The sequence below is a fragment of the Oncorhynchus nerka genome, linkage group LG15 (genome assembly GCF_034236695.1).
Source record: "Oncorhynchus nerka isolate Pitt River linkage group LG15, Oner_Uvic_2.0, whole genome shotgun sequence".
NCBI classification, from domain to species: domain Eukaryota; kingdom Metazoa; phylum Chordata; class Actinopteri; order Salmoniformes; family Salmonidae; genus Oncorhynchus; species Oncorhynchus nerka.
The window spans coordinates 36,675,694-36,699,319 of NC_088410.1; the positions used below are offsets into that span (position 1 = coordinate 36,675,694).

Here is a 23,626-nt window from a genome sequence, read left to right on the forward strand (position 1 = left end):
AGGCCCGGTTGCTAATATTTTAAGTTCAAGGTTTCAGATGAGTTAATTAACACAAGGTGTCTAGTTCATCCAATTTACCCCCAAGTATGAATAGGATTTCAAATGTTTTTGTTCGTGTCAGAATGTTTCATATGTTTAAAACAGTAAATGTGTTATTTGTACAAGGGTGCGATCTCAGCCCTCTCCTGTACTCTCTGTTCACCCACGACTGCGTACCATGCACGCCTCCAACTCAATCATCAAGTTTGCAGACGACAACAGTAGTGGGCTTGATTACCAACAACGACGAGACGGCCTACAGGGAGGAGAGGAGGGCCCTCGGAGTGTGGTATCAGGAAAATAACCTCTCTCTCAATGTCAGCAAAACAAATAGAGATGATCATGGACTTCAGGAAACAGCAAAAAGAGCCCCCCCCCCCCCCCCCCCCATCCACATCGACGGGACAGCAGTGGAGAAGGTGGAAAGTTTTAAGTTCCCCGGTGTACATATCACTGACAAACTGAAATGGTCCACGCCTCTTCAACCTCAGGAGGCTGAAAAAACTGTGGCTTGTCACCGAAAACCCTCACTAACTTTTACAGGTGCCCAATTGAGAGCATCCTATCGGGATGCATCACTGCCTGGAACGGCAACTGCACTGCCAACAACCGCAAGGCTTCCAGAGGGTGGTGTGGTCTGCACAACGCATCACCGGGGGGAAATTACCTGCCCTCCAGGACACCTACAACACATGATGTCACCGGAAGGCAAAAAAGATAATCAAGGACAACAACCACCCGAGCCACTGCCTGTTCACCCCGCTTCCATCCATTAGGAGAGGTCAGTACAGGTACATCAGAGCTGGGACAGAGAGATAGAAGCTGTTTTTCAATCTCAAGGCCATCAGATTGTTAAACAGCCACCACTACTAGCACAGATAGGCGGCTGCCTACCTAGGTCATCCACAGCAGCTCTCTTCTCCCACTTGGCAACGCCCACATCACAAACAATGCCTCCTGTCCACGTTACTGAGCCTTGTCCTCGAAAACAAAACTGTAGAGCGTGCTCTTCTTTCCAGTAACATTTGCACTCTTCATTTCTACAACCTAACATACTACGAGTGAATCAAATTGTAATCAATGAAGTTGAGCATGGATGGGGCTATTAGTCTGGTCATACAGAAAGTGGGCTGAACACCAGAGGGAAATAGAACAAGGGAATAACATTTAAGTAACTTGTCCACTCTTCCTATGCTAAATGGTCAGCAACAGCCTAATGGTAAAGCTATAAGAGGAGATTACAAGGGAACAGGGTCCAAAGACGCTCTGAAATGACTTCCTGTGCCCTACTGCTGACTCCGCAACCTGTACTGAGCTTCCCTGCCGCTCTCGCTCTCTCCTTAACACACAGGCACAATTAAGCCAGCTGCCTCACCTCAAGGGGATTGAACTAACTTCCCATTAGCACATCACACACTGCAGAAGAAAAGGGCTTGGTTGGATTAGATCATGTCCAGATAACACAACAAGCACCAGCATGTCCTGGTCAGGGAGAGGAACACAGAGAGCTGGACATTGCCTCTGTAGGGAGGATAGGGCTACAATGGGAATGACAGTGAATTACAAAACGTGTAAGAGTGCGTTTGTGTGTGCGACCACACTTGAGAGACTCAGACATGGTCTGAGACAGAAAGAATGGGTCAACTGACTGGGTCAAAACTCATTTGTGATAAAAACATGAACATGAGACCCAGTTGTGCGTGTTGGGAAAAGGAATGCAAAATGTATTGAATGCATGGAGCTTTACAGATTACATGGAGTGAATTGATACTGCTTTTCACCACTAGGGGACCCTGGCACACCACATCTGGTTACTGCAGCCAAGGCTCTTCTCAGGCTGTCAGAACATCTCGTTGACTGTGCCAACCCTAGCAACTCAGTCAGTCGCACAATTGCAATACGTTTTTGTCAATTTCTTCCAATGCTTTGAGCATACAAATGAATACAGGATCTCTATGGCTTTCTCAAGCCATGTGTAATGGTTCTGTTCCATCTTCAGGTGATATGGAGGCAGGGCAGAGGCAGTTAAGTCCTAATCGATTACCCTCCAGACAGGGTCATGTCCAGTCCAGTAATCTCCCTATCCAAAGCTCCTCCAGTACCCGAGCTAAGCTCAGTGGCTGCCCGGGCCTAGCTGAGATGTTAACCGGTCTCTCGCTCATCAGCTTTCCTAGAAAACACCTGACCAGCTTAATGGCTATCAGCAGTGGCAGTTGTGTTAGCTGAGCAGGTGTGTGTATGTGCGCTCCTGTGTGTGAGCCTGTATGTGTGTGTGTACCTCAGCTCTGTAGGGGAGGAAGAGGGCGCTGGCCAGGTTGCCGGTGATGCCAGAGAGGACGTAGACGATGGAGATGCGGACCCAGCCAGCCAGCTTCTCCAGGTCTCTTAGGATAGTCATCTGGAACACTACTGACACCAGGCAGTGGAGGAGGCTTCATAGGGAAGAGGCCAGTCAGAGGACAACGCATGGAAATGTACACGCATACTGTAGGCTTATACTATATTAACACACACACGTTGTTAACACACACACACACACCTACACACCCACGTTGTTAACATAAGCACACACACCTACACGTTGTTAACATAAGCACACACACCTGAACCCCAGCACGTGCTGTAATCTCCTCACTAAGTACCGATATCTGAATCATGTGGGGGAATCCTCTCTACGCAGTATTTCATGTTAAGGTCATACTTAGGGACACAATGGGATATCCCCTGAGCTTTCACTGACCATGTAAACTGACAAGGAATAACCAGAGCCGTGTAGTAGGCTACAACTAGGGTTAAACAAAGTATTAAAGGCCCAGTGCAATCAAAAACATGATTTTTCTGTGTTTTATATATATTTCCACACTGAGGTTGGACTACTACTGTGAAATTGTGAAATTGACGATAATTCCCTATTAGTGTAAGAACTGTTTGAAATTTGAGCCTGTTTTGGTGGGATGGAATTTTGGCAAGAAGTTTGCTAAGACTATCTTGTAGTGCTTTTATTGGCAGAGGGGTTTGGAACTCTTTGTTATTGGTCTGTTAACAAATGTACTGCCTGGTGATGCCAAATGTACTGCCTGGTGATGCCAAATGTACTGCCTGGTGATGTCAAATGTACTGCCTGGTGATGTCAAATGTACTGCCTGGTGATGTCAAATGTACTGCCTGGTGATGTCAAATGTACTGCCTGGTGATGTCAAATGTACTGCCTGGTGATGTCAAATGTACTGCCTGGTGATGCCAAATGTATTGCCTGGTGATGCCAAATGTATTGCCTGGTGATGCCAAATGTACTGCCTGGTGATGTCAAATGTACTGCCTGGTGATGTCAAATGTACTGCTTGGTGATGTCAAATGTATTGCCTGGTGATGCCAAATGTACTGCCTGGTGATGCCAAATGTACTGCCTGGTGACGTCAAATGTACTGCCTGGTGACGTCAAATGTACTGCCTGGTGACGTCAAATGTACTGCCTGGTGATGCCAATAAAAGCACTACTTAGCTAAATTGCTTGAGAAATTGCTCTTTGCTAAGAAGCGATTTTTGACAAATACATTGTATCACAGTAAGATACTTAATTGTAATGGCTGCATTGGACATATTAGAGAGATTTTCCTTGTCAGGTCATGTGGTCGGCAAAAACCCATTTATTTGATTTAACCTTTATTTAACTAGGCAAGTCAATTAAGAACACATTCTTAGTTACAAGGACGGCCTAAGAACAGTGGGTTAACTGCCTTCTTCAGGGGCAGAACGACCAATGTTTACCTTGTCAGCTCGGGGATTCGATCTAGCAACCTTTCGGTTACTGGCCCAACGCTCTAACCACTAGGCTACCTGCCGGCACTAAGTATTGATGGGACTACATACAGTGAGCTGACCTGAGGTCTACATAGTCTTACTGTCAAGCACTTTAGGCGAAAAACAATGTCATGTATAAAAAGTACTTTAGAAAGACAGTGTATGATTACCCTGCATGTAGGAACAAGGAGAGCCACAGCCTGTAGACCTGGTCGGGGACGTCAGGGTTGAGGAAGGGCAGGAGGCCACACACATCATCCAGACAGTGGATCTGTTAACGAAGAGAGACCACCGGATCAGATAGGGAGTTGGCTGTCATGAAACAAACCCTGTAAGCAACGCCCACACAGGACAGACAAACACCCACCTACCTGGGAGCACAGGGTGGCCTCCTCGTGGAAGTAACCGTGCATGAAGGAGCAGTACTCTCTCGTAGTGATCTCACACCGGCCCTTAGTGCCTATGCAGCAGGGTCGTCCCTTGAGGTTACAGTCCATGTGTCTGTAGCCTGTCAGGTTCGTCTTGCGTGGGGAGGTACAGATCTGGGATCAGATGGAGGGAAGGTGAGAAGAAGCTAGTGTTGGTTTCCACTGATCCAAGACCTGAGGTTACGATGGTTCTGTAACCTCTCATCCACTGCTGTATTTTAATACCAGGGGCTTATACTGTACAGTGGGGCGCAACATTCTGTAGAAATGGAATGTATAATGGTGTCTGTTCACGCAATACATGTTAGCATGGCTGTCAGACGGAGCATAACTCTGAATGATCCTCCTGTCACTCACCGGCCAATGTGTGATGTCATCGGGCCAGATGTGAGGCTCTGCTGAGGCGGGCTCTTCACAGGTCCTGTTCCCAGCATGCACCAGGAAAACAGATAGCAGGAAGACACTTTATGATACCCTCGAGTAAGTTTTACCTTGTCAGGTCAGGACAGTGAGTGTGTTTGACCACTGTAGTCATTATAGTAGAACAGTGTCAAAGACAGTACATTACATTTACATTTAAGTCATTTAGCAGACGCTCTTATCCAGAGCGACTTACCTGGGGTCCTGGTGGCACACAGAGCCTGATGACCTCAGAATGTCCACATATTCATTCCTCCATTTCATGAAGGTGGCCAATGACTCCTACACACAGACCAGAATAAACACAGCCAGACACAAGTTGATCATCTTGTTTCTAGTTTACAAGCATTCATCTCTCGGTGGCAAGAGAATGTGTGTGAGACAGGCGAGAATAAGTGGGAGTACAATATTACTGGTTTGTGTGTATGTGTGTGGGTCTACTACAGTATGTGTGTGGGCCTACAATAATACATATGCATGTGAGCGTACTGTGTACGTGTGTGTTTGCGTACCGAGCAGTCGTTGCTGAGGGTCTGGACACAGCCCGAGTTGTCGTTCTGTACACAGCAGCCTGACTCTCTCTCCTGGTCCTTGGCTTTCTGGATGAGACTGACTATCTGGCTGTCCTTGCGGATACACGGGGAGAACTTGGCCCCAAGGTGGATTAGGTCCTCCTGTGAGGGGGAACAGAATACAGGAATACATTGTTAATCTGGCACCCAGACACATATTTGACGTAGCAACCAAAATTAGATAACCCAACCTGGCAACCCCAGCACAGTTAACCTAACCTGGCAACCCCAGCACAGTCAACCTAACCTGGCAACCCCAGCACAGTCAACCTAACCTGGCAACCCCAGCACAGTTAACCTAACCTGGCAACCCCAGCACAGTTAACCCAACCTGGCAACCCCAGCACAGTTAACCTAACCTGGCAACCCCAGCACAGTTAACCTAACCTGGCAACCCCAGCACAGTTAACCTAACCTGGCAACCCCAGCACAGTCAACCTAACCTGGCAACCCCAGCACAGTCAACCTAACCTGGCAACCCCAGCACAGTCAACCTAACCTGGCAACCCCAGCACAGTTAACCTAACCTGGCAACCCCAGTACAGTTAACCTAACCTGGAAATACAATAAAGTTAACGTAAACAGGCAACTCAGAACCAGTGCCAAAGCGTTAGGCTTACTGGCCTAGCCTTTGTTTTAGCTGGTCGTTAGACCTCTTTTCTGTATTGTAAGTAGTCAAGAGATCCTATTTTGATAGTCAACCATACAAAAAGGTAGTACCTAGTGCATCACATTACAGAACAGACAAAGCTAGTTATCCACCAAAACCCCAGCTACAGTTATTTGAGCTATAGCCACCCACTAGACTAGTCGTGTGGGACCCTTTACACTCTTCATACTGTGGGATGATGTGGTGGAGCCATCGTCTTACTTGATCAGAAAACACACACCTTTTCACTTGACACCCTACATAGAACATAAACTGTAACATGGGTGACTGACCGTCAGCCCACCACATTCTCTGTAATGAACATTCTGTATCACTGTCCAAGTGGATATGAACCTGACAAGTGTGAAGTTTCTCAAGGCAAAATGAAGTCAGAAAGTCCTTTGGACCAGTCAAAGTACTTTAATACAGTCAGAAGGCACACTAGTACAGTCAGAAGCCACACTAGCACAGTCAGAAGGCACACTAGCACAGTCAGAAGGCACACTAGCACAGTCAGAAGGCACACTAGCACAGTCAGAAGGCACATTAGCACAGTCAGAAGGCACACTAGTAAGTACACTATAGTAATTGAGTAAATAACTAGTTAATAAGAACTAGTGAGTGAGTCCAGAACTTCTTTAGCATGTCCTGTTGAAGCCCAAGTGAGTCTCCCACCAACACCACAGACCACCGCAGACATAGCCCATCAAAACTAAAGACCCCACATGTAAGACTGAAAAGACATTCAGTATGTATGACATGTGCAATAGAAGAGCAGTGACTCACAGAGCCGGGGCCGATCCAGAAGTTCTCCTGCTGGATGAACTTGACACTCTCATAGATGCCCTTGTTCTTCAACACCTGTGGAGGGAGACCAAGAAAACACAGTCAGGAGAAACAGCGCAATGGATCCCTAAGGTAGCCATTGTGGATCAAAAGAGGTATGCCAGAAGCCACCACAGAAACCATTGGATTACAGAAGCCATTTTGGATCCTATTAGGGGGTCCAGTTGCCTAGGCCCTATGGGACTCCTCACCAGTTCAGTGGTGGAGTGTTGGGCGAACCCCACAGGGGCAAAGCCATAGGTAGCACAGGCCAGGATGGTGATGACCATGTGGACAAAGGTGATCCAGTAGGTGAAGTACGGTCTGAGGGACACGACAGAGCAGGGTTGTTTTTCTTATTTGATTGGATCGTTTGAAAATGTACACAACGATATCGCTGCAGAGTGAAAATCACATGTATGTGGTTCCCACAGATGAATGAATGCCCACTAAATGTGAAGTACTAGGTGTGGATTGTGTGAAAGTACTGTACGTATTCATATGCGTGTTTCCCTTCCCTCCTCACCTGTGGCTGCTGAAGTCGTCCAGCTGTTTCTGCACCTGGCTGCTGATGCTGCGGCGGTAGTGACGGTTGAGCCACTTGCCCACCACGCCCATGCCGTACTGCCGCTTGCGCTTGTCAAAGGCAAAGTGCTTGACCTGGGAGGCGATACGACGCCCCCGCTGCTGTGACCTGGCCTTCTCAATATGCATGGTGGGGGTTTTAGACACGTCCCTAATGGGGGGGCAGAAAGAAAGACACACAGAGAGCGAGACGCACAGAGAGCGAGAGAAACAGAGACAGAAACAGGAGGCAAAGGGAAGGGTTGAAAGAGTGGAGGAGAGAAAGAAACTTAAAGTCAAAAACTGTAGAAGCCAATGAGACTTTATCACTCACTCTCCCCATCCCTCTCATGGAGGCTACTTACAGGCTCTGGTAGGGCTCATGGTGACCTCCATAGGAAGCCGACATAGGGGGAGACTCGAACACATCATCAGCCATGGAGTACAACTCATCATGGGCATCCACCTGAGACAGAGAATTGACGTGGGGAGAATGTTATCGAGAGGCCCACAGAAAACAAATCTCTTCTCAATTTTCTAATGTAGAAAATTCCATCCGCCATTCTGCACTAATCCTCCATATACTATCCTCCCCTACACACCATCATTCCCATCAACCAGTCCATAGACATCACTACATACTCCATCACACGTCTCACTCCAACAGTACAGGATCTGGCTTTCTTAACTTCCAACTACTTTCTTAACATTCAAGAAAATCTCAAGACAACTTATATTCACCCTTCATCCCTCCACTCACTGTCACACCTACTATTCATCCCTCCACTCACTGTCACACCTACTATTCATCCCTCCACTCACTGTCACACCTACTATTCATCCCTCCACTCACTGTCACACCTACTATTCATCCCTCCACTAACTGTAACTCCTACTATTCATCCCTCCACTAACTGTAACTCCTACTATTCATCCCTCCACTAACTGTAACTCCTACTATTCATCCCTCCACTCACTGTCGCACCTACTATTCATCCCTCCACTCACTGTCGCACCTACTATTCATCCCTCCACTAACTGTAACTCCTACTATTCATCCCTCCACTCACTGTCGCACCTACTATTCATCCCTCCACTAACTGTAACTCCTACTATTCATCCCTCCACTCACTGTCACACCTACTATTCATCCCTCCACTCACTGTCACACCTACTATTCATCCCTCCACTCACTGTCACACCTACTATTCATCCCTCCACTCACTGTCACACCTACTATTCATCCCTCCACTCACTGTAACTCCTACTATTCATCCCTCCACTAACTGTCACACCTACTATTCATCCCTCCACTCACTGTAACTCCTACTATTCATCCCTCCACTCACTGTCACTCCTACTATTCCTCCCTCCACTCACTGTCACACCTACTATTCATCCCTCCACTCACTGTCACTCCTACTATTCATCCCTCCACTAACTGTAACTCCTACTATTCATCCCTCCACTCACTGTCACACCTACTATTCATCCCTCCACTCACTGTCACACCTACAATTCATCCCTCCACTCACTGTCACACCTACTATTCATCCCTCCACTAACTGTAACTCCTACTATTCATCCCTCCACTAACTGTAACTCCTACTATTCATCCCTCCACTCACTGGAACTCCTACTATTCATCCCTCCACTCACTGTCGCACCTACTATTCATCCCTCCACTCACTGTCACACCTACTATTCATCCCTCCACTAACTGTAACTCCTACTATTCATCCCTCCACTCACTGTCGCACCTACTATTCATCCCTCCACTCACTGTAACTCCTACTATTCATCCCTCCACTCACTGTCACACCTACTATTCATCCCTCCACTCACTGTCACACCTACTATTCATCCCTCCACTCACTGTCACACCTACTATTCATCCCTCCACTCACTGTCACACCTACTATTCATCCCTCCACTCACTGTCACACCTCTATTCACCTACTATTCATCCCTCCACTCACTGTCACACCTACTATTCATCCCTCCACTCACTGTCACACCTACTATTCATTCCACTCCCTGTCCACCTACTATTCATCCCTCCACTCACTGTCACACCTACTATTCATCCCTCCACTCACTGTAACACCTACTATTCATCCCTCCACTAACTGTAACTCCTACTATTCATCCCTCCACTAACTGTAACTCCTACTATTCATCCCTCCACTCACTGTAACTCCTACTATTCATCCCTCCACTCACTGTCGCACCTACTATTCATCCCTCCACTCACTGTCACACCTACTATTCATCCCTCCACTAACTGTAACTCCTACTATTCATCCCTCCACTCACTGTCGCACCTACTATTCATCCCTCCACTCACTGTAACTCCTACTATTCATCCCTCCACTCACTGTCACACCTACTATTCATCCCTCCACTCACTGTCACACCTACTATTCATCCCTCCACTCACTGTCACACCTACTATTCATCCCTCCACTCACTGTCACACCTACTATTCATCCCTCCACTCACTGTAACTCCTACTATTCATCCCTCCACTAACTGTCACACCTACTATTCATCCCTCCACTCACTGTCACTCCTACTATTCCTCCATCCACTCACTGTCACACCTACTATTCATCCCTCCACTACTGTCACTGTCATCCCTCCACTAACTGTCACACCTACTATTCATCCCTCCACTCACTGTAACTCCTACTATTCATCCCTCCACTCACTGTCACACCTACTATTCATCCCTCCACTCACTGTCACACCTACTATTCATCCCTCCACTCACTGTCACACCTACTATTCATCCCTCCACTCACTGTAACACCTACTATTCATCCCTCCACTAACTGTAACTCCTACTATTCATCCCTCCACTAACTGTAACTCCTACTATTCATCCCTCCACTCACTGTAACTCCTACTATTCATCCCTCCACTCACTGTCACACCTACTATTCATCCCTCCACTCACTGTCACACCTACTATTCATCCCTCCACTCACTGTCACACCTACTATTCATCCCTCCATCCACTCCACTATTCATCCCTCCACTAACTGTAACACCTACTATTCATCCCTCCACTAACTGTAACTCCTACTATTCATCCCTCCACTCACTGTCACTCCTACTATTCATCCCTCCACTCACTGTCACTCCTACTATTCATCCCTCCACTCACTGTAACACCTACTATTCATCCCTCCACCACTGTAACTCCTACTATTCATCCCTCCACTCACTGTCGCACCTACTATTCCTCCCTCCACTCACTGTAACTCCTACTATTCATCCCTCCACTCACTGTAACACCTACTATTCATCCCTCCACTCACTGTCACTCCTACTATTCATCCCTCCACTCACTGTCACACCTACTATTCATCCCTCCACTCACTGTCACACCTACTATTCATCCCTCCACTCACTGTCACTCCTACTATTCATCCCTCCACTCATCCCTCCACTCACACTCCTACTATTCATCCCTCCACTGTCTCCTACTATTCATCCCTCCACTCACCTACTATTCATCCCTCCACTCACTGTCACACCTACTATTCATCCCTCCACTCACTGTCACACCTACTATTCATCCCTCCACTCACTGTCACACCTACTATTCATCCCTCCACTAACTGTCACACCTACTATTCATCCCTCCACTCACTGTAACTCCTACTATTCATCCCTCCACTCACTGTCACACCTACTATTCCTCCCTCCACTCACTGTCACACCTACTATTCATCCCTCCACTCACTGTAACTCCTACTATTTATCCCTCCACTCACTGTCACTCCTACTATTCATCCCTCCACTCACTGTCACACCTACTATTCATCCCTCCACTCACTGTCACTCACCTACTATTCATCCCTCCACTCACTGTCACTCCTACTATTCCTCCCTCCACTCACTGTCACTGTCACCTACTATTCATCCCTCCACTAACTACTATTCCTCCCTCCACTCACTGTCGCACCTACTATTCATCCCTCCACTAACTGTAACTCCTACTATTTATCCCTCCACTCACTGTCACTCCTACTATTCATCCCTCCACTCACTGTCACACCTACTATTCATCCCTCCACTCACTGTCACACCTACTATTCATCCCTCCACTCACTGTCACACCTACTATTCATCCCTCCACTCACTGTCACACCTACTATTCATCCCTCCACTCACTGTCACACCTACTATTCATCCCTCCACTCACTGTAACTCCTACTATTCATCCCTCCACTAACTGTCACACCTACTATTCATCCCTCCACTCACTCACACCTACTATTCATCCCTCCACTCACTGTCACACCTACTATTCATCCCTCCACTCACTGTCACACCTACTATTCATCCCTCCACTCACTGTCACACCTACTATTCATCCCTCCTCCACTCACTGTCGCTCCTACTATTCATCCCTCCACTAACTGTCACACCTACTATTCATCCTCCACTCACTGTCACACCTACTATTCATCCCTCCACTCACTGTCACTCCTACTATTCATCCCTCCACTCACTGTCACACCTACTATTCATCCCTCCACTCACTGTCACACCTACTATTCATCCCTCCACTAACACTCCTACTATTCATCCCTCCACTCACTGTCACACCTACTATTCATCCCTCCACTAACTGTCACACCTACTATTCATCCCTCCACTCACTGTCACACTCCTACTATTCATCCCTCCACTCACTGTCACTCCTACTATTCATCCCTCCACTAACTGTCACACCTACTATTCATCCCTCCACTCACTGTAACTCCTACTATTCATCCCTCCACTCACTGTCACACCTACTATTCATCCCTCCACTCACTGTCACACCTACTATTCATCCCTCCACTCTGTCCTCCTACTATTCATCCCTCCACCACACCTACTATTCATCCCTCACTGTCACACCTACTATTCATCCCTCCACTCACTGTCACACCTACTATTCATCCCTCCACTAACTGTCACACCTACTATTCATCCCTCCACTAACTGTAACTCCTACTATTCCTCTCCATCCCTCACTCACTGTCCTCCTACTATTCATCCCTCCACTCACTGTCACACCTACTATTCATCCCTCCACTCACTGTCACACCTACTATTCATCCCTCCACTCACTGTCACACCTACTATTCATCCCTCCACTCACTGTCACACCTACTATTCATCCCTCCACTCACTGTCGCACCTACTATTCATCCCTCCACTAACTGTAACTCCTACTATTCATCCCTCCACTAACTGTCACACCTATTATTCATCCCTCCACTAACTAACTCCTACTATTCCTCCCTCCACTCACTGTCGCACCTACTATTCATCCCTCCACTCACTGTCGCACCTACTATTCATCCCTCCACTCACTGTCACACCTACTATTCATCCCTCCACTCACTGTCACACCTACTATTCATCCCTCCACTCACTGTAACTCCTACTATTCATCCCTCCACTCACTGTCACACCTACTATTCATCCCTCCACTCACTGTCACACCTACTATTCATCCCTCCACTCACTGTCACACCTACTATTCATCCCTCCACTCACTGTCACACCTACTATTCATCCCTCCACTCACTGTCACACCTACTATTCATCCCTCCACTCACTGTCACACCTACTATTCATCCCTCCACTCACTGTCACACCTACTATTCATCCCTCCACTAACTGTCACACCTACTATTCATCCCTCCACTCACTGTCACTCCTACTATTCATCCCTCCACTCACTGTCACACCTACTATTCATCCCTCCACTCACTGTCACACCTACTATTCATCCTCCACATCCCTCCACTCACTACACCTCATTCATCCCTCCACTCACTGTCACACCTACTATTCATCCCTCCACTCACTGTCACACCTACTATTCATCCCTCCACTCACTGTCACACCTACTATTCATCCCTCCACTAACTGTAACTCCTACTATTCATCCCTCCACTAACTGTCACACCTATTATTCATCCCTCCACTAACTAACTCCTACTATTCATCCCTCCACTCACTGTCGCACCTACTATTCATCCCTCCACTCACTGTCACACCTACTATTCATCCCTCCACTCACTGTCACTCCTACTATTCATCCCTCCACTCACTGTCACACCTACTATTCATCCCTCCACTCACTGTCACACCTACTATTCATCCCTCCACTCACTGTCCACTCACTCCTACTATTCATCCCTCCACTCACTGTCACACCTACTATTCATCCCTCCACTCACTGTCACTGTCACACCTACTATTCATCCCTCCACTCACTGTCACACCTACTATTCATCCCTCCACTCACTGTCACTCACACCTACTATTCATCCCTCCACTCACTGTAACTCCTACTATTCATCCCTCCACTCACTGTCACACCTACTATTCATCCCTCCACTCCACTCACTGTAACACCTACTATTCATCCCTCCACTCACTCCTACTATTCATCCCTCCACTCACTGTCACACCTACTATTCATATTCCATCCCTCCACTAACTCCACTCACTGTCACACCTACTATTCATCCCTCCACTCACTGTCACACCTACTATTCATCCCTCCACTCACTGTCACACCTACTATTCATCCCTCCACTCACTGTCACACCTACTATTCATCCCTCCACTCACTGTCACTCCTACTATTCATCCCTCCACTAACTGTCACACTACTATTCATCCCTCCACTCACTGTCACACCTACTATTCATCCCTCCACTCACTGTCACACCTACTATTCATCCCTCCACTCACTGTCACACCTACTATTCATCCCTCCACTCACTGTAACTCCTACTATTCATCCCTCCACTCACTGTCACACCTACTATTCATCCCTCCACTAACTGTCACACCTACTATTCATCCCTCCACTCACTGTAACTCCTACTATTCATCCCTCCACTCACTGTCACTCCTACTATTCCTCCCTCCACTCACTGTCACACCTACTATTCATCCCTCCACTCACTGTAACTCCTACTATTCATCCCTCCACTCACTGTAACTCCTACTATTCCTCCCTCCACTCACTGTCACACCTACTATTCATCCCTCCACTCACTGTCACACCTACTATTCATCCCTCCACTCACTGTCACACCTACTATTCATCCCTCCACTCACTGTCACACCTACTATTCATCCCTCCACTCACTGTCACACCTACTATTCATCCCTCCACTCACTGTCACACCTACTATTCATCCCTCCACTCACTGTCACTCCTACTATTCATCCCTCCACTCACTGTCACACCTACTATTCATCCCTCCACTCACTGTCACACCTACTATTCATCCCTCCACTCACTGTCACACCTACTATTCATCCCTCCACTCACTGTCACACCTACTATTCATCCCTCCACTCACTGTCACACCTACTATTCATCCCTCCACTAACTGTAACTCCTACTATTCATCCCTCCACTCACTGTCACACCTACTATTCATCCCTCCACTAACTGTAACACCTACTATTCATCCCTCCACTCACTGTCGCACCTACTATTCATCCCTCCACTCACTGTAACACCTACTATTCATCCCTCCACTAACTGTAACTCCTACTATTCATCCCTCCACTCACTGTCACACCTACTATTCATCCCTCCACTCACCACTCCTACTATTCATCCCTCCACTCACTGTCACACCTACTATTCATCCCTCCACTCACTGTCACACCTACTATTCATCCCTCCACTCACTGTCACACCTACTATTCATCCCTCCCTCCACTATTCATCCTTCATCACACCTCACTGTCACTACTCACACCTCTATTCATCCCTCCACTCACTGTCACACCTACTATTCATCCCTCCACTCACTGTAACTCCTACTATTCATCCCTCCACTAACTGTCACACCTACTATTCATCCCTCCACTCACTGTCACTCCTACTATTCATCCCTCCACTCACTGTCACTCCTACTATTCCTCCATCCACTCACTGTCGCACCTACTATTCATCCCTCCACTCACTGTCGCACCTACTATTCATCCCTCCACTCACTGTCGCACCTACTATTCATCCCTCCACTAACTGTCACACCTACTATTCATCCCTCCACTCACTGTAACTCCTACTATTCATCCCTCCACTCACTGTCACTCCTACTATTCCTCCCTCCACTCACTGTCACACCTACTATTCATCCCTCCACTCACTGTAACTCCTACTATTCATCCCTCCACTCACTGTCACTCCTACTATTCCTCCCTCCACTCACTGTCACACCTACTATTCATCCCTCCACTCACTGTCACTCCTACTATTCATCCCTCCACTCACTGTCACTCCTACTATTCCTCCCTCCACTCACTGTCACACCTACTATTCATCCCTCCACTAACTGTCACACCTACTATTCATCCCTCCACTAACTGTAACTCCTACTATTTATCCCTCCACTCACTGTCACTCCTACTATTCATCCCTCCACTCACTGTCACACCTACTATTCATCCCTCCACTCACTGTCACACCTACTATTCATCCCTCCACTCACTGTCACACCTACTATTCATCCCTCCACTCACTGTCACACCTACTATTCATCCCTCCACTCACTGTCGCACCTACTATTCATCCCTCCACTAACTGTAACTCCTACTATTCATCCCTCCACTAACTGTCACACCTATTATTCATCCCTCCACTAACTAACTCCTACTATTCCTCCCTCCACTCACTGTCGCACCTACTATTCATCCCTCCACTAACTGTAACTCCTACTATTCATCCCTCCACTCACTGTCACACCTACTATTCATCCCTCCACTCACTGTCACACCTACTATTCATCCCTCCACTAACTGTAACTCCTACTATTCATCCCTCCACTCACTGTCGCACCTACTATTCATCCCTCCACTCACTGTCACACCTACTATTCATCCCTCCACTCACTGTCACACCTACTATTCATCCCTCCACTCACTGTCACACCTACTATTCATCCCTCCACTCACTGTCACACCTACTATTCATCCCTCCACTCACTGTCACACCTACTATTCATCCCTCCACTCACTGTAACTCCTACTATTCATCCCTCCACTAACTGTCACACCTACTATTCATCCCTCCACTCACTGTCACACCTACTATTCATCCCTCCACTCACTGTCACACCTACTATTCATCCCTCCACTCACTGTCGCACCTACTATTCATCCCTCCACTCACTGTCGCACCTACTATTCATCCCTCCACTAACTGTCACACCTACTATTCATCCCTCCACTAACTGTCACACCTACTATTCATCCCTCCACTCACTGTAACTCCTACTATTCATCCCTCCACTCACTGTCACACCTACTATTCCTCCCTCCACTCACTGTCACACCTACTATTCATCCCTCCACTCACTGTCACTCCTACTATTCATCCCTCCACTCACTGTCACACCTACTATTCATCCCTCCACTCATTGTCACACCTACTATTCATCCCTCCACTAACTGTCACACCTACTATTCATCCCTCCACTAACTGTAACTCCTACTATTTATCCCTCCACTCACTGTCACACCTACTATTCATCCCTCCACTCACTGTCACACCTACTTTTCATCCCTCCACTCACTGTCACACCTACTATTCATCCCTCCACTCACTGTCACACCTACTATTCATCCCTCCACTCACTGTCACACCTACTATTCATCCCTCCACTCACTGTCGCACCTACTATTCATCCCTCCACTCACTGTCACACCTACTATTCATCCCTCCACTAACTGTCACACCTATTATTCATCCCTCCACTAACTGTCACACCTACTATTTATCCCTCCACTCACTGTAACACCTACTATTCATCCCTCCACTAACTGTAACTCCTACTATTCATCCCTCCACTCAGTGTAACACCTACTATTCATCCCTCCACTAACTGTAACTCCTACTATTCATCCCTCCACTCACTGTCACACCTACTATTCATCCCTCCACTCACTGTAACTCCTACTATTCATCCCTCCACTCACTGTCACACTCCTACTATTCATCCCTCCACTCACTGTCACACCTACTATTCATCCCTCCACTAATGTCACACCTACTATTCATCCCTCCACTCACTGTCACACCTACTATTCATCCCTCCACTAACTGTCACACCTACTATTTATCCCTCCACTAACTGTAACTCCTACTATTCATCCCTCCACTAACTGTCACACCTACTATTCATCCCTCCACTAACTGTCACACCTACTATTCATCCCTCCACTCACTGTCATACCTACTATTCATCCCTCCACTCACTGTCACACCTACTATTCATCCCTCCACTCAAGCACCTACTATTCATCCCTCCACTAACTGTAACCCATTCATCCCTCCACTAACTGTCACACCTATTACATCCCTCCACTAACTAACCCAGACTATTCATCCCTCCACTCCTGTCACACCCTATTCATCCCTCCACTGTTGTCATACTATTCATCCCTAGTCACTGTCACATACTATTCATCCCTCCACTCATTGTCACACCTATATTCATCCCTCCACTAACTGTCACACCTACTATTCATCCCTCCACTAACTGCAACTCTACTATTTATCCCTCCACTCACTGTCACACCTACTATTCATCCCTACTCACTGTCACACCTACTTTAAATACTTGTTACTTTTATCTATTACTCTTATCACTGTCACACCTACTATTCATCCCTCCACTCACTGTCACACCTACTTTTCATCCCTCCACTCACTGTCACATTTACTATTCATCCCTCCACTCACTGTTACTTTCATCCATCCACTGACTGTCACACCTACTATTCATTTGATAACTGTCAGACCCAAATTTATCCTCCACATTGTGTTCCTACTATTATCCCTCCATAACTGTAACTCCTGATCTAGCACCCTCCACTAACTGTAACTCTACTTTCACCTTCAACACAGTCACACACTACTATATAGAAGAGACACCTACTATTCAGACATAATAGAGACTACATCCCTCCAGAACTTGTAAGTCACACCTAGACATAGATCCCTCCACTAACTCTAGACATAAGATTCTTCCCTCCACTAGACATATAGAGACACATTCATATCCAGAAGAGAGAGAGACTATAAGACAGCCACCCTAGGCATAGACTGTTCTCTCTGCTAGTACGGAGAGACCGGAGCACTAAGTCTAGGTCCAAGAGGCTTCTAAACAGCTTCTAAGAGACAAGACATAAGACTCCTGAACATCTAGAAAGACAGAGAGAGACATTTAGAGACACACATATAGAAGAGCAACTAGACATTGTCATCAGAGCATAGACATTTAATAAGACCTACATGTACATATTACCTTAACACACATATTGAAGAGAGACTGTATATAGTTATTCTTTACTGCTGCTCTTTAAATACTTGTTACTTTTATCTCTTACTCTTATCTGTCATTTTTTTAACTGCATTGTTGGTTAGACATATAAGCATTTCACATACACCTGTTGGAGGCACATGTGACATAGACAGGAGACCCAAAATAGCCACTTGACATATCTGAAGATCTAGCACAATGGCTAAGCTGAGACTGACTGCTTTCACCTGGAACACAGAGCACAAACAGATACATATAGAAGAGACAGAGAGAGACATATAGAGACACACATATAGAAGAGAGACATAGACATAGAGGAGACAGAGAGAGACATATAGAAGAGACAGAGAGAGACATATAGAGACACACATATAGAAGAGAGACATAGACATAGAGGAGACAGAGAGAGACATATAGAAGAGACAGAGAGAGACATATAGAGACACACATATAGAAGAGAGACATAGATTTAGAGGAGACAAGAGAACATATAGAAGAGACATAACAAGATTCAATAAGACACACATAACTGAACAAGAGACATAGACATAGTGGAGACAGAGAGAGACATATAGAAGAGACAGAGAAAAGACATATAGAAGAGACAGACAGAGGGGAAATAAATGTACATATCTCAGAGAGAGACTGTCAACTGCATTGATTTTCAGCAAACTTAACATGTGTAAATATTTGTATGAACATAACAAGATTCAACAACTGAGACATTAACTGAACAAGTTCCACAGACATGTGGAAAAAAAGACAGAGAGAGACATATAGAAGAGAGAGAGAGGAAAAGACATATAGAAGAGACAGAGAGGGGAAAAGACAGAGATACATATAGAAGAGACAGAGGGGAAAAGACAGAGAGAGACCTATAGAAGAGACAGAGGGGAAAAGACAGAGAGAGACCTATAGAAGAGACAGAGGGGAAAAGACAGAGAGACCTATAGAAGAGACAGAGGGGAAAAGACAGAGAGAGACCTATAGAAGAGACAGAGAGGGGAAAAGACAGAGAGAGACCTATAGAAGAGACAGAGGGGAAAAGACAGAGATACATATAGAAGAGACAGAGGGGAAAAGACAGAGAGAGACCTATAGAAGAGACAGAGAGGGGAAAAGACAGAGAGAGACCTATAGAAGAGACAGAGAGGGGAAAAGACAGAGAGAGACCTATAGAAGAGACAGAGAGGGGAAAATACAGAGAGACATATAGAAGAGAGAGGGGAAAAGACAGAGAGAGACATATAGAAGAGAGAGGGGAAAAGACAGAGATAGACATATAGAAGAGAGAGACATATAGAAGAGACAGAGAAAGACAGAGAACTAATACAAACAAAAGCATGCAGACGGAGGCAACGAAAGAGGAGAGGGAGAGACGACTGAGGCACATGGAGAGAGAGACAAACAGAAAGAGAGACAGAGAAAGCAAGAAGGACACAGAGAGAAAGGTAGATAGAGTAGCATTACCTTGCTGAAGAAGACAGACTCGTGAGTGTCTGCCGAGTCCACAGTATCCTCATCCAGCAAGCTGGGCCGGGCGAAGCTCCGCCGGTGGAAACTACGACTTGTCTGGGAGTCCACTGGACCTGAACGACCCTGAACCACACACACAACCAGGACATTTGTGGGACAACATCAAAGACTAGCATGTGGGGAGAAACAACTCAACTATGACTGTGAAGTACAGTACAACATACACAGATCAACATAGCAGTCTTTTAAGCGAAAAATCCATAATTATGTCAGGCACGTACACACAAAACCATCAAATATGAATCTGTATTTCGCTCAATAGCAACACACCTGCAACACACATAAACACACACTCTTGAATGTACACTCAAAGGAAGTCTAGTTTCCTCTAACGATCCCCGGCGCCCGCTCACCCTGAGTAGGTTGGACGCTGCTCGTATACTCATGCGGGCAACAGACTCCCTCTTGCGCCGGGGCAGGTGGGCGTAGCCCCTGGAACGCTGGGAGGAGAACCGCGGGGTGACAGGTCCCGTGTGGGGGGTACGGGGAGGTCGGTCCGTCTCATCCGGGTAGCGGAACGCTCGCCCCCGCGCTAGGGGGTCCACAATCTGGGGGGGGGGGAAGAGGCGGACAGACAGGGCAAATTCACACTGATTAAACAGAAACAAACTAAATAATTAACTGTCACAACATTAGCTTCATCACAAAAAAAAACTACATTGTAAAGCTGAAATCCTCAAGGAGGTGACATTTAAACTAGCTGGGGGAATCTAAATCAGGAAAACGTTGCGCTCTACAGGAGTTGACAAAGAATTACACTGACGGCTCTACATGAAAGTGTTACTGATGTCACAGTGAAATTCACACACACCTATAATCCATCTACTAGGAGTGTTCTGTGTGTGCACGTCTGTGTGTGTGTGTGTGTGTGTGTGTGTGTACATCTGTGTGCCGAGGTATCAGTCAGCGTGAGTGTGTCAGAGAGAATGTAGAAGCTTGTCATGCAGTCTTACCCGAATCTTCATGGGAGTTGACAGAGAGCAAAGGAGAAAGAGGAACAAAAACAGATTGGGAGAGAGAGGAATAGAAAGACAGAGACAGAGAGACAGAAATAAGGGGGCATGGTGTGTCAGACAGAAGGAGAGAGAAAGAGAGAGAGTCGTGGAGACAAACTAGCAGCCAGGAGCGGGTGTGTTGGAGTCAGAGGAGAGCAGAGTGTGTCAGACAGAAGGAGAGAGAAAGAGAAAGAGTCGTGGAGACAAACTAGCAGCCAGGAGCAGGTGTGTTGGAGTCAGAGGAGAGCAGAGTGTGACAGACAGAAGGAGAGAGAAAGAGAGAGAGTCGTGGAGACAAACTAGCAGCCAGGAGCGGGTGTGTTGGAGTCAGAGGAGAGCAGAGGGTGACAGACAGAAGGAGAGAGAAAGAGAAAGAGTCGTGGAGACAAACTAGCAGCCAGGAGCAGGTGTGTTGGAGTCAGAGGAGAGCAGAGTGTGACAGACAGAAGGAGGAGAGAAGAGAGAGAGTCGTGGAGACAAACTAGCAGCCAGGAGCAGGTGTGTTGGAGTCAGAGGAGAGCAGAGTGTGTCAGACAGAAGGAGAGAGAAAGAGAGAGAGTCGTGGAGACAAACTAGCAGCCAGGAGCGGGTGTGTTGGAGTCAGAGGAGAGCAGAGTGTGTCAGACAGAAGGAGAGAGAAAGAGAGAGAGTCGTGGAGACAAACTAGCAGCCAGGAGCGGGTGTGTTGGAGTCAGAGGAGAGCAGAGTGTGTGGGGACTAACAGAAACAATACGTCTAGCTGGGGCTCAGACGTAGTCAACCTCCTGTCACCACGGGGCCCCGCTCTGCATTATTTATGGCAGGCAGAGTGTGTGGGGACTAACAGAAACAATACGTCTAGCTGGGGCTCAGACGTAGTCAACCTCCTGTCACCACGGTGCCCCGCTCTGCATTATTTATGGCAGGCAGAGGGTGCACATCACTTCCCCTTGAGTGGAACTACCGCCGCCCTTCCACCTAATCTCTGTGATGTCTCCATTCTGAGTAGAGGTCCAAAAGCCGGAGTCTAGTCTGATGTCTGACACCGAGACAAGTGATGACGGTTGTTGATGATAGAGTCTTGTTAGGTAAAGTTGATTTGATTGTGCAACAAACACAGTGGCCCCGTTTCCAAACAATCCCTACCCCTCAGTCCCTGTGCACTTCATGTAGATCAGAAAAGATGTGGATAGTAGTATCTTTCCTTGCCACTTTATTGCTAATATGGTGCATTCAGAAAGTATTCAGCCCTGTTGACGTTTTCATTTGCCTTTCACAGCCTTCTTCTAAAATGGATTAAATAAAAGTTTCCCCTCAATCAATCTGCACACAATACAGCATAATGACAAAGTCAAAACAGGTTTTTAGACATTTTTGCAAATGTATTACAAATAAAAAACAGAAATAACTTATTCACACAAGTATTCAGACCATTTGCTATGAGATGTCGATATTGAGCTCAGGTGCATCCGGTTTCCATTAATCATCCTTGAAATGCTTCTACAACTTGGAGTCCACGTGTGGTTAATTGAATAGATTGGACATGATTTGGAAAGGCACACATCTGTCTATATAAGTTCCCACAGTTGACAATGCATGTCAGAATAAAAACCAAGCCATGAGGTTGGAATTATCCGTAAAGGAATTGACCGTAGAGCTCAGAGACAGGATTGTGTCGAGGCACAGATCTGGGGAAGGGTACCACAACATTTCTGCAATATTGAAGGTCCCGAAGAACGCAGTGGCCTCCATCATTCTTAAATGGAAGAAGTTTGGAATCCCCAAGACTCTTCCTAGAGCTGGCCGCACAGCCAAACTGAGCAATCGGGGGAGAAGGGCGTTGGTCAGGGAGGTGACAAAGAACCTGATGGTCACTCTGACAGAGCTCCTCTGTGGAGATGGGAGAACCTTCCAGAAGGACAACTATCTGTGCAGCTCTCCACAAATCAGGCCTTTATGATTGAGTGGCCACTCCTCAGTAAAAGGCACATGACAGCTCAGACCATGAGAAACAAGATTCTCTGGTCTGATGAAACCAAGATTAAACTCTTTGGCCTGAATACCAAGCGTCAACTCTGGACGAAACCTGGCACCATCCCTACAGTGAAGCATGGTGGTGGCAGCATCATGCTGTGGGAATGTTTTTCAGCGGCAGGGACTGGGAGACTAGTCAGGATCGAGGGAAAGATGAACAGCACAAAGTACAGAGAGATCCTGAATGAAAACCTGCTCCAGAGCGTTCAGGAACTCAGACTGGGGCAAAGGTTTACCTTTCAACAGGACAACGACAGGACAACGACCCTAAGCACACAGCCAAGACAACGCAGGAATGGCTTCTGGACAAGTCTCTGAATGTCCTCGAGTGGACTTGAACGCGATCGGACATCTCTGGAGAGACCAGTAGCTGTGCAGCGACGCTCCCCATCCAACCTGACAGACCTTGAGAGGATCT

At 46.8% G+C, this 23,626-nt stretch overlaps 1 protein-coding gene across 1 annotated transcript in view; it reads right to left on the reverse strand.

Annotated features, from left to right (window-relative positions):
* The window catches only part of LOC115142595 (inactive rhomboid protein 2), a 49,507-nt gene that overhangs the window by 4,639 nt on the left and 21,242 nt on the right, over window positions 1-23,626 (reverse strand). The window contains exons 5-16 of the mRNA XM_029682168.2: window positions 20,554-20,748; window positions 20,135-20,263; window positions 7,664-7,764; window positions 7,261-7,470; window positions 6,947-7,058; window positions 6,696-6,770; window positions 5,201-5,362; window positions 4,885-4,970; window positions 4,626-4,689; window positions 4,212-4,382; window positions 4,011-4,111; window positions 2,318-2,471 (exon numbers count right to left, since the gene is read on the reverse strand). Of these exons, the coding sequence (XP_029538028.2) occupies window positions 2,318-2,471; window positions 4,011-4,111; window positions 4,212-4,382; window positions 4,626-4,689; window positions 4,885-4,970; window positions 5,201-5,362; window positions 6,696-6,770; window positions 6,947-7,058; window positions 7,261-7,470; window positions 7,664-7,764; window positions 20,135-20,263; window positions 20,554-20,748 (1,560 nt within the window). The remainder of the gene's footprint in view (window positions 1-2,317; window positions 2,472-4,010; window positions 4,112-4,211; window positions 4,383-4,625; window positions 4,690-4,884; window positions 4,971-5,200; window positions 5,363-6,695; window positions 6,771-6,946; window positions 7,059-7,260; window positions 7,471-7,663; window positions 7,765-20,134; window positions 20,264-20,553; window positions 20,749-23,626) is intronic.